Source organism: Aythya marila, assembly GCF_965140915.1.
Source record: "Aythya marila genome assembly, chromosome: 6".
Classification (NCBI taxonomy): Eukaryota; Metazoa; Chordata; class Aves; order Anseriformes; family Anatidae; genus Aythya; species Aythya marila.
In genome coordinates, this window is record NC_139047.1 from 18,674,561 (window position 1) to 18,691,258 (window position 16,698).

Sequence of the window (16,698 nt, forward strand, 5' to 3'; positions counted from 1 at the left end):
TTATTTTTTTTGAGTTCTGTTATCTGCATTGAGTAACTGGATTTTCTCATTTTACCTCCCCTCTTCTACTAGTTGCATTACTTGGAGTGGTTTTCATCCATTTTGTTGACCCATACTTATCTCTTCCTATGTAGTAATTTACTCTTTATTACATCCCACTAGTCTTAAAGAGATCAAAAGTGTTGCTCATATCATAATACAATGCAAAAAATCTGTATATAAGGATTCCATCATATATTTGCAGAAAACACGCCTGCACACAAATGCAGTCCCCCACCCCCCAAACTTTGATTCCTCTCTTTTAAGTGTGAATATAATTCAGCTTGTATTGAATTTTGAAATGACCAACATACTGAGAAGATGTAGAGTATTTTATCAGAAAGGCCCTCCAGCAGAAGACAGTTAAAAGAAGTTATCAGCAACAGGGAATTGGTTTGAATGCAGCAAAATGAGGTTTGACTACAGCAAGTATTCTGTTGTAGTAATGATTGTAACAGTATTTTTTTTACTCCTCTATGATTGTGATCATGTTAGAAAGGTTTAGCAAACAAATGTACATGTATGATATCCAGGAGTAATGAGTTTATGCTTTACACTCTGAGAAGATTTTCCAATTGCTCTTAACCAAAGTCAAGAACATACTTTAATTCTTACTTTGTTGCAGATCTGTTCATACAGATGGTTTTGTTATTTATAGCATTTTATGATCAATAACCTATTGATGAGTAATTTGATGTGTGGATACATTTTTATATGTATGCGTATGTCATTTTTCAGTTTGGGTCAGAACATTCTGTGAGTTCACAACATCTGCTCTGTGTTGTTTGCCTGTTGCTATGTGTTGGAGGGTATTTGGATTTTACAGCATGTTATGTGACCATTTAACAGTCATACATCAGAATTTATGATCTTTCCTTATTTGCAATGGCAATCTCATGCCTGAGGATATTTTTTCCCCTCTAACAACTGCTATGGGAAAGTTCTAGAATCATCACGAGGTGTAATACAGATTTTCTTTAAACAGTGAACTCCTTCATTTTCCATTGTATACTGATTATCCTTCTAGTACTACACAGTACATAAATTTCATGAGGAATATCATCAGCAATACTTGGAATATTTAAATAAATAAAAAAAAGAAATAGTGTAAAATATCCTCCTATTTTCAAAAAAAGTAATCATATGAGTAATTCAATCTTTTGCCAAATTTAAAAAGTTGTGTTTTAGTACCATAATATAAATCTGCACTCAGTGGTATCATAAGCTTGAAAATTCTTTTTTATTAACATAAAAAAGAGTAAGAAAATATACATTGTAATTAAACATTTGCTTTAGTCTACAAGTAAGTAAGGCAAGTAACAAAACAATAAAATAATTCTTTACGTTCTTGTGAACAATTAGAAACAGAGGAAAGATTTTTCAGATATAGAAACAAAAGGAAGTCTTCCGTATTAGAAAATATTTGGCAATATCAGATACTCTCTCAATAAAATATCCAAGTCTATAAGTAATCCATATTTACAATATCATATGCAATCTTCATGGCTACATGTAGTAAGATGTGTACATATAATTACTGTACATTCAATTTTAAAATCTAATTTGCACCATTATCTTTCAGCTTCATTAATGTCAGAAAAAAACACTGTTCTGCCTTTGTGTTCAGTACAGCAAGACAGCAAGTATATTAAAAGTAATATTTTTTTCAGACATCTTAAAAATAGTACTTTTATTGGTAGGTTTTGTAACTTCCTGTTTTAATGGGAATTCAAACTTGGACTGTAAGCTGTACAATCATGTCCCTGTAAAAACGTAACAATGTAGAAAATGTTTGCACATGCCAAAAACTGGTAAAAAAAAAAGCTAGAATTCTAACTTCTTTTTATATCTCTGAAAATGCACCCTTTTTATTTCCTGTGTTGATACCACTGCACATAACTAAAGGTAAAAAAAATAAAAATATCTGTATGAAAGAAAAAGTGATGGAAGGCCCCTTTGAGAAGTGGCTGTATGAGTACATTTTTTCCAGAGAAAATTACTCTCCCAAGTCCTATGTATTTTTATTTAGCACTTGAACTAACCTTATATGTTGCAAGGATACTTAGAGATCTTTTAAATCAATTTAGAGCAGAAGCCAAAGTCTATAGCATGTTGAGGCTACTTTAAATGGCACACACTAAGGATGAGCAAGGTTTTGGAGCTAGGAGCTACTCCTAGGGACCCTCCAAAGTTCAAAGCAGCCAGAAGCCCACACCACGCAAACGAAATATCACTGATTACCTGCTTGTAACGGTAATTGCCCAGAATGAAATCTCCCAGCTCCCATTGAGTTTCTTACCATTGTGTTTATCCTCAAAGTTGAAAAACAAAAATAGAGTCTGACAGACTACCTCCAAAAGTTTGCTAATCCTTGTTTTTCAATTAGTTTTATATCATCGAATAGAGAAGTAAAGAAATGCCACCTTTCTTTTTCAAGTGTCATGAACAGTTTGTGGAATAAAATGGAAAACAAAAGGCATACTGGTTACTGTAGCTTAACTTTAAACAGCATGTTCACCCAGAAGTTGTTATTTTGATACTTCTAAGTCAGTGTTGTAACAAAGGAAATAACAGGTTTTTTTTCTTCCCAATATACAATACGGTTAGAGTTTATTCCAGAACAGTCCTTGGACTACCTTGCACACATGCACACACTTTATATTAGATGACTCAGTGCTATGCAAGGATTGAATGGGCTCGTGTTCAAACATAGATGAGACACAGCAACAAAGCAATACACACCAACTTAAAGTTGCCTGTGGTCCACGTGTTGTGAAGTGCATACATGAACTCATACTTCAAAAGCATTAACAGAGCATCTCACACAAAGACTAGATGTGCATCCACCAGCTGTAACAAAATGCTTACTGATTTCACCAGAAACACAGGCTTATTTGAGCAGAACATAAAGAGATCACAAGAAAAAATGGTAGCACAGTTTAGTGTTCTCCAGAAGCTACAGCAAATCCCTTTTGCTACTTAATATATAATATACACAGTAGGATGCATAACATCATGTCAGTTGAGCACTCATTTCAAGTAAAACAAGTGTTCTCATTTTTCTTTCAGAAAGCTGCTAGTAGTACTGTTTGGATTTTATGCTGTAGCTGCTCAGAACAATTTTAGGGAAAACAAATAATTGTGTAGAGCTTGAAAAACAAGGAAAAAGCTGTCCAATCCATTGTGCATACTGGGACTGGACAAGCGTTTTCTCACATGAAACAGTTCACCAATGCTATATGGGTCTTAAGCATCCACATGTATATGTAAGTAAAAGCAGAACTCTGGGATGTAGTCCTTGAGTACCAAATAGCACAATAGGTAACTTTTTTTTTTTTTCTAATAATGTGCTCTGCTAGGTTTCTATACTGCACTCACCAAATAATTAAATGTTATTACAAATCAAATAACAGGAATTGAGGTGCTTTTTGTCAAAGATGCAAAATAATGCATAATCAAAATTGTTTGTATTAATGCAACACTAACTACAAAAATATGTATTTGCCAAAGTTTAATGTGTTTGAATATTTTAATTAGATAGATGCAAATTTATCTAGCCTTAAAAAGGAAAGGATCTACTGCCTGAAACAGTCTATGCAACATGAAGAATAGTAAATTTAGAACAGGTATTGCAGTTACCAAGATGACTTTTAATGGGTTCTGTAGCTTTTAGAAGACATTATAATAGAAAGGCTCATCACTTTGGAAATGTGCAATCAAAATAATCTATTACAATTATTCTTCTATGGTAATAAAAAAGTATTGTTTGTATCTGTGAAAGAACTGAATGAGCATAATACATTAATACACTGATTACTAGAAAGAACTATAAAACTAAAGTGCCAGTAGAGACTTGAACTGCATTATTTAACACTTTAATTTCAAATAAGAGAGGTCATAGAGTTAATGTAGCTTGCTTGTAGACTAAATTATGTCTTAATTCTTATCACAATAATGACTGTGACACCGGTACAGAGATGGCAAAATCAGCTTTCAGTTAACTGGTAGTATTTTAATCAAATCAGCAAAGCTCATCTGTTTCTTGGCAGAAAACATCTCTCACCTCAAGCTCCTTTCTTATCTGATATCACTACCAGTCTACTCTGGTTTCTAACCAACTAATTTCTAGTCTACTGCCATAAATCAATAGGAACTGTACAATCAAATCAAGATAGTAAAATGCTGCCTTCTGGGATAGAAAGAAGATTTGGTTAAGCGATACATATTTTTCTAAGTACGTATCTATAGCTTTCCAAGACAAATTCTTGGATGCATTGCAGTTTCCTAAGATTTCAGTAAAGTATATGTTATCTCTATAAAATATATAGATTTGGTAGAAATTCAACAGATACATTCTGATTACAAACAAACAAACAACAAAAAACTCCATGAAGTTTTAAAAAGCCACATTTCACTATGATAACAGGCAAATTGTTCTATTTCTTTGTCTGAATTCAAAATTTTAGACTAAAAACTTTTACAGTGCAACTCTGCAAAGTGCTGAGTGACCTCAAAGCCTATAGGTCTTAGTTGTTTGTGAGGGGTTTAGTCAACTTGAGAAATCAAGTCCTTAAAAAAGTAAACATTAGCATGGGCTTACAGCTAAATTCTGCTCTCTGGTACACGTCACAGCTTTCATTCATACCTGTAAAATCTCTCAGAACAGAATTTAGTCTCCATAACTTTTCATGACTGTAAGAGATAAAAACATTAATTTAAAAAGTGACGTGGAAAACGTGTTCCCATTATGTGATGCCATTCATTTTTCTTTAAATGAGGACTGAGCATGAACCAATATGATGTGTTTGGGACTCACTGGAATTTAAATTCATATGCAGAAAGCTTGAATGTCTTTGAGCAAGCCATACCGTAAATAAAATTGCAACCTATATATATATATATATCTCCATATAACTGAGTTGGAAGGAACAGGCTTTTGGGCAGTATACTAGTACTGTTTTTCTATATATTTTCTTTACATAGTTGACCGTTGGCCTGCTTCATCAAGTTTGAAGTTTCGTTTTCTGGCCGCATCACTGTTGAACCCCGCGTCAGATCTGTCTGCATTACTGCAATCTGTCATGGTAGATTCTGCCTCCACGCCTTCCGGAGCCCCGCCGTTGGGCCGCTGAACTTTAGCACTTTCTTCTGGCGGGCGCTTCCAGTGAGGCCTGCTTGCCATCCACAAAATAAGCGCACCAAATGTGACAATCAAGAGACCAAGACAGTTGACAAAAATTGCCTCTGGTGGGGATTCACTATATGCAGAACTTTTCATTTGCAAAGAGAAAAAAAAATTAAAAAAAATGTTTTAAAGACAATCCTGGTCTAAACCAGCAGTCCTCTGATAGATAAGAGGTCTTTTTAAAAAACAAAATCAAAGAATGTCCCAATACTAGATAATTACTGTTCTATACAAACAGAATTACAGTATGCAATGAATAAATTTAATAAACAGGTGGGAAAAAAAAAAAAAATACTTACAGAGAAAATAGAAGCTTTTCTGTGATTCCCATGAGAGCTGATGCAATCACTGCTACAAAGATGAGGAGACCCGAATAAACATGGATTGGCATGAGAGCCGCTCGGAGAGGAACTGGAGCAAATGGGAGCAGAAAGACAGCAAAGCCCAAGAAAAGCTAAACACAAAACAGATTCATGGTTAAAGCTTTAGGGAAAACAAGCTGCATGTCTCAGTCACAATCAAAACCATTATAAAAATTGAAATTTGAGATGTTTTCAGGTACAAATTTGACAAGAATTGGCATTTTTATTTTTGAATGGGTTTCCTTGCAAAACCAAAGCAATCATTCCGGATTAGTGCCTGGGAAGCAGACGTTAGATATTTGATAAATAATCCCACCTCATATCGGTGTCCAAACTTACTGCTAATGCTAAAACTGCTACCAATCTGAGTATAGGAAATGCAAGTTTTCACTGTCAATAACTCAATCAGATATTAAAGGAATGACTAGCTACATGTTTACAGTCCCTTCAATTTCAAGTCCTGTTCTCCCCTTCTGTTAGGGATTTACACATAAATGAAGATCAGAAGGCAGTTTAACCTTTTGTCTTGAGTGGTCTAAAGAATTTCACCCAGTTAGAGCTTTCTCTAAATTAAAGGACACGCCTCTAGAAGGGCAGTGGTCTACTGGCATTACAGAGTGAAGATGTGTGTGGGTAGCGTGAAGCTGTTCAGGGCCACGAGTCCTCCCATTAGTGCTACGTCTGTGACAGAGGAGAGCACATCATGTCACATGGTGTTTTCAGTCACAGGCTTGCACTGGCACCTTAAGGCTGCATCCTTTCTTTAGTTTGTTCTCCCTTAACTTAATCCTGCTGCTAAATGAGAAGTAGTATGTGAATTTGTATTTCATCTTGTTTTCATTTCCAGCCTTCATTCTTGTTTTGTCTTTCCATGCTGGATTAAAGAGCTGGTTATTTTCTCCCAGGGAAGCTTTTTAATACACCTTAATCAAGTCATGTCTTAATCTCCTTCTATATCTGCTAAACAATTGGAGCTTTTTAAGTCTTTCACTAGAAGACAGTTTTTCTAGCTCTCAAATTACTTTTCCAGATTTTCTTTGCATTTTTTTTTTTGAAATTAAAAGTTAAAAAGTGTATTCCATAGTATTGCATACTGATTTCTTCAGGCACTTCTTTCCAGAGTCACTGCTTTCCAAGAAATGGTGTCCATTTGACATTTCTGTCCTATTGGTGTCCTTGTGCTGTACTATATTAATATACATTGGCTTAAATATAATATATGTACACTACTATTCCTGCAGGTCTAGTATTATGTGAGCATCCCCCCTCAATAATTTATTAATTTTGAGAGTTTAATTAAATTAATTTAAATTAAGTTAAAAATAATTAAGTTTAATTAATTTCTTTAATTTTGAGGAAATGAAGACATTTCCAGTGTCTTCTCTACTAACAGAAATACTGTTTTATGACTCTTTCCTAACAATATTTCTCAATTGCTTCTAAAATATCAGTCTGACTGGAGACTTACTTCCCCGTTTGGAAGAAGTCACATCACTATTCTATTGATCAGACAGACAAGGCATTTAGTTAAGTGCCATTGATCATATTTAGAGTAGCAAAATGAAAAGCAGAATTAAGATGTTATTCACAGTTCTTCATCTTAACCATTAGAAAAAAATACTGATAGTGGCAGCAGAGATTTCCCTGAAATAACTGCTATTAAGACGAGGAAAATCTTAACATTATTCTCTTATTCATTAGCTGTAGTTGTTCAACTATAAAGTATATAGTTAACAATGCGGCAATATGCCTTCTTTCTTTTCTGAGTGTTAAAAACACTGTTCCAATACTAGTCCTAGCCTGAGCAGTGAAGGACAAAAGCATTAATGTCCCACACATAAGATTTCTTCTTCCTAGCTAACTATTTTCTATTTCTACAAAATAGAAGGACTTCAGAATTTTAGGCACAGAAACATTACAGCTGTACGTGTACACTACATGTCATGGCATGCCTGCTCTTCTTCTAAGCCAAATGCAAAACATATCAAGTTAGTTCCTTTTAAATTATGGTAACTCCAACTCTCTGGCAATAGGAGCAGTTAAAAGCAAGCACATGAACATTTATCAAAGATTTGCTGATTCAGAAAAACTTTTCTCTATAGTAACTAATTTAATGTCAAAGCCTTTAGGTCTGCACTGCCCCCTACTGTGCTCGTTGTGGTGATAGAGAAGCCCTGAGACCAAGAAAAAATTTTAAATTTATAAACTTATGCTAACTGCAAAAGAAACGTCAACAACAAAAAATGGAAAAGCAATTACTTCATTTGAAAATTCCTCAATAAAAGCTCTGTTTAAATATGTTACCAACAAACCAAATCACTTGCTTTAACTTCAACAGTTTATAGAACTTAGAAAAACACTACTGTATAATTGAATAGTAAATAAACCCAGCAAGTAAACAAAACATGCTTTAAAATACTTTTTTCCTTGAGGTCAAGGATCCAGTACTTGCTCATTTACATGCTAATTTGCCAAATCACAGAATTTAAGATGGGTATCCTAATAGTTAAGAGCATATTGTAGAATTGTAGGATATGATATATTATTATTTAGTGCCTATAGTACCTGAATTACTCAACACGTTCTTTAGCTTTACAATTGGTTTAAAGATACAGTTAGATTCTGACCTGGAGAGAATAAAATATAACAGCAGTCAGCCCAATCCAGCTGTGCAGACTGTACATGTTGGGAATATTCCTGGCATTGTGATATTCAAACACGGCTACCATAGAAACAATGGCAAGAATCATAGCTATGGTATTTAATCCAGCATGTATGAACTTCATTAGGAGTTTGCTGCACTTCCAGGTCCAAGGTAACCTGTACACAATAATGGCTGAAGAAAGAAGAGAAACAAGATGTTATGCCTTACAGTATAGCTTCTCTAAGATTTCGATAATCATGCATCATTCACATATTTCTATTGTAAATTAGGGAAAATCTGACCTTTAATCCTTAAAAAAAATAATAATAAAAAAAAATCTATTAAAAAGCTTTTTCTTCTACATAGCCTAACACATAGCATATTCCAAATATACAACTGAGGCGTAAATATAGCTTTTAGGGAAATTTATTCCTAACTTTTTGAAAAATTCAAGTGTGTTTCAAAAAAGTACCAGTAAAAAACTTGTCATCTTTTCCTTGTTACTTAAATTGATCTAACAGGAAGTCTGCATAGGATTTTGATTTTTTGCTACTAGCCAGATTGGAGGAATAAGGCCTAATTCTTATATCCAGAAGTTCACACACTGAGAAAGTGTGCAAGATTTTTTTTTTTTTTAACGTTTATTCTCTTTGCAACTTTACATGATGCTATTTACTAATTACATAGATATTTATATAGCTGTATCTATTACCTTGATATTAGTAGGACTGTTTTAGACAGGAAAGGGCTACCCAGCATAAGGGAATCATAATCCTACTTTAAGTAATAATAGGATCTGGCAGCTACAACTCTTGAAACACTTAAATGCAAGTAAGATCTTTCGCCTATAGCTGCACGTATAACACTAGCATACTGTGTTTTGTCCAGTGTGAAGAAAACAACAATTTCTAGTACTCTGATTCCAGATGGTCCATAAAAATAACAGCCTGGAGCGCTCCTCTTTCCTCGAGGTCCTCACTGCTCCTTCGCTGCCATGACTGACCCCTGTCTGTTGCACACAGACCCGACCAGATCACTGAAGCCCCAGGTACTTCTGAATAAAAACTTGTAGTATTTCTGGATGTGTGCTAACACACAAGTACATTCAGATAACAGGGGACAAATATTTATGAGCAGGCCCATTCCTTTGACCAATACATGCTAATACCTTGCCTGGGCAAAAAGGCTGTGCTCCATTCATCTGATTCATCAAATCTTGATTTAAGGTTTCTGCTTATAAAATGATATTCAAATCCTTATATATAATTAGCTGTATCAAAACCAAAGAATATATCCAGGTTTGAAAAGAAGTTTCCATTCCAAACACTCATGAGAAAATAAATGCACTAGAAAATAAAATATCTATTACCTGATAAATATCTATTACCTGATACTACCTCCAAACATTAAGTATTTACTTAAGTAATTCTCACGTGCTTTCCTCATTACTTCTTTATAACCCTATATTTTTATGCAAAAACAAACAAACAAAAAACACTCAATGTCGCAATGAATAAATGGCAAATTAATTTTAAAGTTCTGTTTACACATATGTATATTGACTTGGATACATGCCACGAAATACAGCACTCCACTACATAATTCACAAAGAAAACACTGTTCACAAGTGGAATTTCCAGTCTACAAGCAGATTTTAAATCAATACATGCTTTTACATACTGTGTAAATATATAATACTGGAATGAAAGTGTCCCTTAAAATATTTAAATATATACAGCATTTAGATAGTTCTCAACTTTCTACTTTTTAAAAGAGGCAAGAGCAAATCAGAAAAAAATCAGGAAGATAGAAGCCTTGCTTTAAAGACAGCTTGACGGTACTCAGTCTATATGACATAATTTGATATGTGATTCAGCACAATAAGCTTATGATCACTTAAAACAGTTCCCCAAAATTTATACAGTAATCTTATAGCTTGTTAATATTGAAATAATTGCCTGCATTAGGCAGAATTTAGCATCAAGGATTTCTAACGTAGTAAGCCAAAAGGTCACAACCAAACCTCAGTATCCTATCAGGATATTCCCAGTAAATCTTCCATGCTTTGTCTATTATCAACAGTTTGTTCCAAGTGGAACAGAATACTGGACTCTAAATATCTTGAAGTCAATTTAAGCTGAGTAGATCCTGGTCTCAGATTTCAGCCTTGGTTCTCAAAGGGTAATGTCCAGGCTAAAATTTTTGTCTAACACTTTTCTTTGGTGCATAAGACACTGTCATCTATTTAACTTTCAAAATCACTATCAAGCTCCGTATCCATTTAGTCTCAGATCTCTGTATGGGCCATGAAACTTTTTGTCTGTCCAGCTTTTGGAAACATTGTAAGAGAAAAGCAGATAAATGGCTTGGACACTTACTAGCAATGCCATGCATTAGCATGTTATGTGCTGTAACCCAGAACAAATCCATGATAGCACGTTTTGGTTTAATCCCCTTTCAGTAAGGACTGTGTGAAGTTAAACATTGCAAGTTGAGTAGACCTGCCAGTTTAGCACTGACAAAAGGCACAGTCCCCTTTCCTCATCACCACTTTCACTTCCTTTCTGCTTTCCCCACCCTGCTTTGTCACAACTGGTGCTTCTCCAACCAGCAGGAGGGAACAAGACACTCCAGAGAACAATGCAGAGAGGAGGAAGGACCTTAGGCTTTCAGTGGCGCTCCTAAAAGAGTGACTCAGCTGTAATCTGTAATTTCATCTCAAATTTAAATTAGCCTGTGATCAAAGCACTTACACAGTTATAGCACTTTTAGTAGCGTCGTGTTAAAGCAGTCCTGTAAAGAACTTCCTTTATGTACAACATCTCGCTTAGTAAGAGGATTGACATTATTCAAGTCTAGGCATCCTTAGACACAGCTGCTTCACTCTGATCTCACTCTTGCTTTGAACTCTGATTTTAAAGCACATCACATAGGGTGGAGTGATCTTGAAATATTTATGTCGCATAGGACACCTTGTTCATCGCCAAATACACAAAGCAAAATTCTAGTGAGCTCTCTAGTACTTCTGACTGGTGCGTGCTGCAGTGCAGTATAATGGATTGCTAATGGGACACCTCCTACCCCAGAGGGTGCGTGGCATGGTTCTGGGGATGCACTGGGCTTGCACTACACAACACATCCCAGCTGCCAGAAGGGAACAATTCGCTTCATTCCTCTTGTGCTTCTTGGATGATCCTACTGCTTGCCTTTGGCAAGTTCTGTATGGCCACTAGATTCTTTGGGAAATACATTAGCACTAGAATGAATGAAGTAAACCCAATAAATTAAGTCCCTATTTATAATTTCAAAGAACTCTAAAGTCATCAAGAAAAGTACCTCTTCACAGCCTGCCTCTGATGAGACCCTTGCAGCTCAGAAGTCACTTGCCCTTCAAATTCCTCAGAATTCTAAAGCTCAGTGAACGTTAGAAACTCCAGGAATTAACCACTTTTCCTTTTATCAGATGTTTTGTTACATTCAAAGCAGAGGTAATTGTGTTTGTCAGATAATTTGGAGCAAGCATTATCTTTAGATATGGTTTAAAGATGAAAGAATATGATTACTTCAAAACAGATTTGCACCTGCTCTCCTGGCTGTTGCACCTTGTCTGCTATCTTCCTTCTCCTGTCTGTGGCACTTGTGAGAACCTTTGTGAAGACAATTCAACTTGCTATTCCAGAAAAAAAAAAAAAAATACTGGAGGAGTAGGGTGGCAGGGAAAGGGTTGTTTATGGATCTGACAACAGCCGGAGATGGCAGAAATGAGGCAGGAGGAAGATGAAGCCAGAGTCAAGGAGAAAGCTGAAAGGGCAAAGTGGAACAAAAACGTAGAATATTTCAGCCAGAGTGAGCTGTTACATTGTCTCATCCATTAACCCAATTTCATCCATACAGATGAAATTTCAGAGTTGTAGAATAGCTTGGGTTGGAAGGGTCTTTAAAGGTCATCTAGTACAACCCCCCGTGGCACAGAAAGGGACACCTTTCACTAGATGAGGTTGCTCAAAGCCCCATCCAACCTGACATTTAATTGATTCTTGAACACCACACAGTAATGTGGTAGACCAGGATTTTTCCTTCTTTTTTTCTCTGCAAGATCTCTTACATAACATTCATGTTATACTCTTTTATCGATGTATTGCTGTCTTTTGGCCATGTCCTCATTTTAAGCCTATTTAAAATACAAGTTACATTATATTTATAAATCATATCTGATGAGGAATATTAGTTGTGCCAGTATCTTCCAAGACATAGCATCAACCTCTCTGAAAACTTTATTGTGCAGAGGTTAAATGTAACTAATAAATACCATAAAAGACTGACCCAAAGACTGACAGAGTAGAACGGGATGAGAGACTACCCCATCCTCCTTGTTCTGATTGTCTTTATTCAATTTTCCACAACCCCAAAACACGCTCTGCTGTTTCTCAGTATCCAACATAAACTGTCACACCTCTGTAGATAAAAAAATATCCTTTTATGAGGTAATGAGTTGAGAAACCCTCAAAAATATTTTATTCTGCATTAGATCATAATGGAGATCTCATAATTAGTCCTTTGGAAGGAACCAAGCATTATCATTTACAGACCAAACACAAAACAGCAAGTAAATACTGCTTTGGAGCGTGCCCTGGTGTCTACAGTCATCGTGCAACGATTACGATGTAAAATAATTTTTCCTCATGTGTTTTCCCTATCTTATTCTTTTAAACAAATGTTGCTGTGCTAATATGCACATGAACTTTCATTGCCTGTATTTTTTCCCCACTTTAAAGTCTAGAAATATCATCTGGACAGTTACTGTGCACTGCCAGTGTTTTGTCAGGTATCATTTACGTACAGGTACTGATCCACAAATAGTCAGTATTAATACTACCATGCCTACAGCTTTTTCATTTGTGTGACAAGTTATATACAGCAATGTACTTCCCCACATCCACATTATTATGGTCATCCCTTCTGCCTCCCACAGACCAACAATACAGTTCTATCCTTTGTACAGACTTCAGTGAACTCAAGAAACAGGTGATTTCATTACTATTTCAAATCCTGCACACAAATTTATCCAAGGTTATTTAGCTATTCCTTTCCACGTTTAACAACTTTTTCTTTTTTTTCTTATTTAACTACTTATTTTTCTTGTATGTACCCAAAGAAATAAGCTATTCCCCAGACTCATCCAAATTACTTTGAAATGTAGTTGACAGAAGTCTGCCATTGAATTCAATCAGATCCAGAGTAGTGTCTGATCTGCTGCTGTTTCACCTACTTTTATGATAATACTACATCAGTCTGCAACTTTGCTTCTTTATTATGTAACACAATTTCCAACTCCAAATAATGCTCTATTATTAATGAATTTCTTGTGTATGTTCTTTTTTTTTTTTTTTTCAAGCCACAGTAAACTTCCATTTACTTTACAAATACTCTTACCCTACACAAGGCTTGAGGAAACATCCTTACTCTGAAACAGGGGCAAACCGAGTTTCAGAGGAAATAGAAGCAAGTGAGTAGGAAGAAGTTCTGCAGAAAACCTCCCCCTATTTTCTGCAACAATTCTAGGTCTTTAAAAAGAAAAAGCACAGTAGTTTGATCACAATAAGTACTATTTATCTTAGTGAAGTCACAGGTGTTCTTCATTACTTATTTGTAGCCTGAAATTACACTTCACATGACCTATTGAGCAACATTATATAAAACAGCTTCAAAGAATTTTTATTGCTCAAAACTTATTTGTAACTTAAAGCAACGAAGCACAGAACACACCCCACTGCCGCTGAGAAAATTGAATTTGCAGCGTCTGTTCAAATCACCAAATTCCCTACATAACCAGAAGTAGGCAGCCACCCACTCCTCCTTCATCTTCCAGCCTCCGACTGGCTGGGCTCCTGCGGCAGAGCGAGCACACATGCGATCCAAACACCACGTTCCACGGGAATGAATGTCCAGATGTGCTGGACATGTTTCCTGGCGGGGTGAGTGCAATCTATCATTCAGCAACGAAGCAAATGTAAATAAGGTTACTAGCAATGAAATTCTAAGTTAATTCCCCCTATTACAAAGAAAAAATACTTCTGTTTACATTTATGCTTTAAACCTCCAGAGGCTCTTTGTTACTTAAGAACAGTAAAGTCTTCCCCTCACCTCCCCCCAAGAAGTCAGTGGTAAAACTGGAAGAATTTCCACTGTTGCCTGCAACATTCATTTGCCCTTCTTTGAGAAATTACTGACATTTCTTAGTGTATTCTCTGAACATTGAAACTAGCAAGAATTTGGTCACTGGCTTTATCAGAACATACCGTTGGGAGCTGTTACGTCTGTCAAATTTTTCATGAGAGTATTGCATTTATCTCTCCTAAATTCTTACAATTTATCAACTGTATCATCTCTAATTTAGTCATTTTCTTGGAATTAGCTCATTACACTAGCAGCAAAACCACATAGTTCAAACTCCACATTCCTGTTGGCATCAAAGAGCAGCGCTTGCCCTCATGGCCTACCACAGGAGTGGTGCACGATGGAAGAAAAGGCACTGCTCACGTTGCGAGTAACGGGACGCTTTTAAGTTAGTCTGAGGCTGAACCATATGCGATCAAATGTTCAAGCACTATTGAAAAGTGATCCTACCCCGTCATAATAAAGTTTTATATTACTCAGGCAACAGAATTAAAAGTTAATTTAAAAGATGTATTTCTCAAAAGAATTTGCACAACATTGCACTGATGAACTGCACCGTGGTGATGCCTTTGGTGCTACGACTTCCCTGGCACCAACCCCGCTCCCGGGTCTGGCTTCAGTGGTGCTGAACTTTCCTTTCTCCTCGGGAGACTCAGGAGAGCAAGCCAGCAGGGACGCAGCCAAAAGAGAGAAACTTTCCTTGGGCAGCAGTTCTGGCATTTCGGTTCCCAGCTCCCCCGAAGCGAGGCTGGCTAGGAAAACACACCTCGAGCACTACGCAAAGCGCTGCCAAACCCAGGCCAGGGTAAACAAGTGCTCGAAGGGAAAGAAAGAAAAAAAAAAAAAGAAACGAAGAAAAAGAAAACAACAAAAACACACATCGCAGCTTCGCCTTACTACAAAACTACAAAGGACCATTTGTCCCGTCTCGGTGCGAGCGCTGCCTCGCCTCGCCTTGCCTTCCTTTCCTTTCCTTTCGTTCCCCTGCCTTCCCTCCCCGGGGCCCCACGCACCGATGCCCTGGATGAAGACGAAGCCCGTGACGACGAGCACGGGGTGCCAGTTGAACTCCGCCGCGCCGCCGTCCCAGCCGAGCCCCTCTCGGTAACGGAAGACCCAGACGAGCGAGCAGACGACCGCCACGAAGCCGAGCAGCAGCGCCGACACCAGCAGCGCCAGGAACCGCCGGTAGCCCTCCATCTTCCGCGGCGCAGGGGAGGGACGGGATGGGACGGGACGGGACGGGACGGAGGGAGGGGAGGGGAAGGGAAGGGGCAGGGGCAGGGGCAGGGCGGGGTCGGGGTCGGCCCGGGGCCGGGGAGCCGCCCCGCTGCCGCTGCCGCTACCGGCCGGGAGCCGGGGACGCGCCGCGCGCTCCCCCCCGGGCTGACCCCGCAGGGGCCGGCCCCGCTTGCGCCCTCCTTCGCCGGGGTGCCGGGGGGGCGAGGCAGCGGTTCGCAGGCACCGGGGGGCAAACCGGGACCGACCGGGGCAAATCGGGAGCACGGCGCGGTGCTGAGGCCAGGCATGCACAGGAGATGCGCGCTGAGAGGCTTCGGTGCGGCGTGCTCCGAACACACTTGGAGGCACGGCCATCCGCTCTGCTTCCCAGCGGGTTCCCGAGTGTTGAAATGTAAAACAAATACTTGCCATTCTCATACGTGGATGCTGGCCTGCATCCGGAGGAGTGCTTGGGCATTGTGCTGTTGGGACCTGCCAGGATAGGCGGTTTAGTTACATAGAGACATTAGTTTGTTCGTTTTTTTTTTTTCCATGTTTTAAGTCCACCATTGGTTATGATACTTAGCTAAGATCTTAGGATTAACGTCTCCTCTGGGTGGCCTGCCAATGTCCTTCCAATGGGCCAAGATACAACCCAGAGGGGTCATTTTATTAATAGTACTCAAAGTTGCTCCCATTAAGGTGTCTTTTCTCAATCTCTTACGCTTCGTCCATCTCTGTCTGTATTCCTCATGGGATAGTGGAACCTCAGACATGTAGTAACATTGAGCTGTGATAACGCAATTGTACGTTAACCACAACGACAGGACAACCTTAAAGATAAGGGAGTAAAAGACTGTATGCACAGAGATAATAGAACCAGCAAGAACTGGCTTGGACTGCTGAAGTCTGTCAAAGAAAGGAAGGATCAGAAGTTTAGCAGAGAGGAAGACTTCTGGCCTTCATCAAAAGACCACCAGAGTATGCTGGACAACCACCCAAGGACTCTAGCATGCATGCAAATAGGGGCAGGAACCTATGTTAATGATCCTTTGGAGACCTGATGAATA

General features: G+C 37.9%; 2 protein-coding genes across 2 annotated transcripts in view; one reads left to right on the forward strand and one right to left on the reverse strand.

Annotated features, from left to right (window-relative positions):
• Nucleotides 1-1,260: 1,260 nt before the first annotated feature.
• Nucleotides 1,261-15,966, reverse strand: CYBRD1 (cytochrome b reductase 1). The gene is made up of 4 exons (XM_082763148.1): nucleotides 15,421-15,966; nucleotides 8,214-8,422; nucleotides 5,524-5,678; nucleotides 1,261-5,309 (listed from the first exon to the last, which is right to left on the reverse strand). Exons 1-4 carry the CDS (start codon nucleotides 15,605-15,607, stop codon nucleotides 5,015-5,017), a joined length of 846 nt encoding a protein of 281 aa, XP_082619274.1. The 5' UTR covers nucleotides 15,608-15,966; the 3' UTR covers nucleotides 1,261-5,014.
• METTL8 (methyltransferase 8, tRNA N3-cytidine) overlaps nucleotides 15,472-16,698 on the forward strand; it is a 55,559-nt gene continuing 54,332 nt past the window's right edge. The window contains exon 1 of the mRNA XM_082763143.1: nucleotides 15,472-15,595. The gene's annotated coding sequence lies outside the window, so the exon portion shown is untranslated. The remainder of the gene's footprint in view (nucleotides 15,596-16,698) is intronic.

Bases quoted from the DNA above. Each gene is read 5' to 3' on its own strand.
- CYBRD1 (XM_082763148.1), bottom strand. From the start codon at position 15,607: ATGGAGGGCTACCGGCGGTTCCTGGCGCTGCTGGTGTCGGCGCTGCTG. The intron at 8,423-15,420 runs GTGCGTGGGGCC...TTCTTTCTTCAG, and splicing joins CGTCTTCATCCAGGGCATCG to CCATTATTGTGTACAGGTTA. The intron at 5,310-5,523 runs GTAAGTATTTTT...GCAAATGAAAAG, and splicing joins GAAAAGCTTCTATTTTCTCT to TTCTGCATATAGTGAATCCC.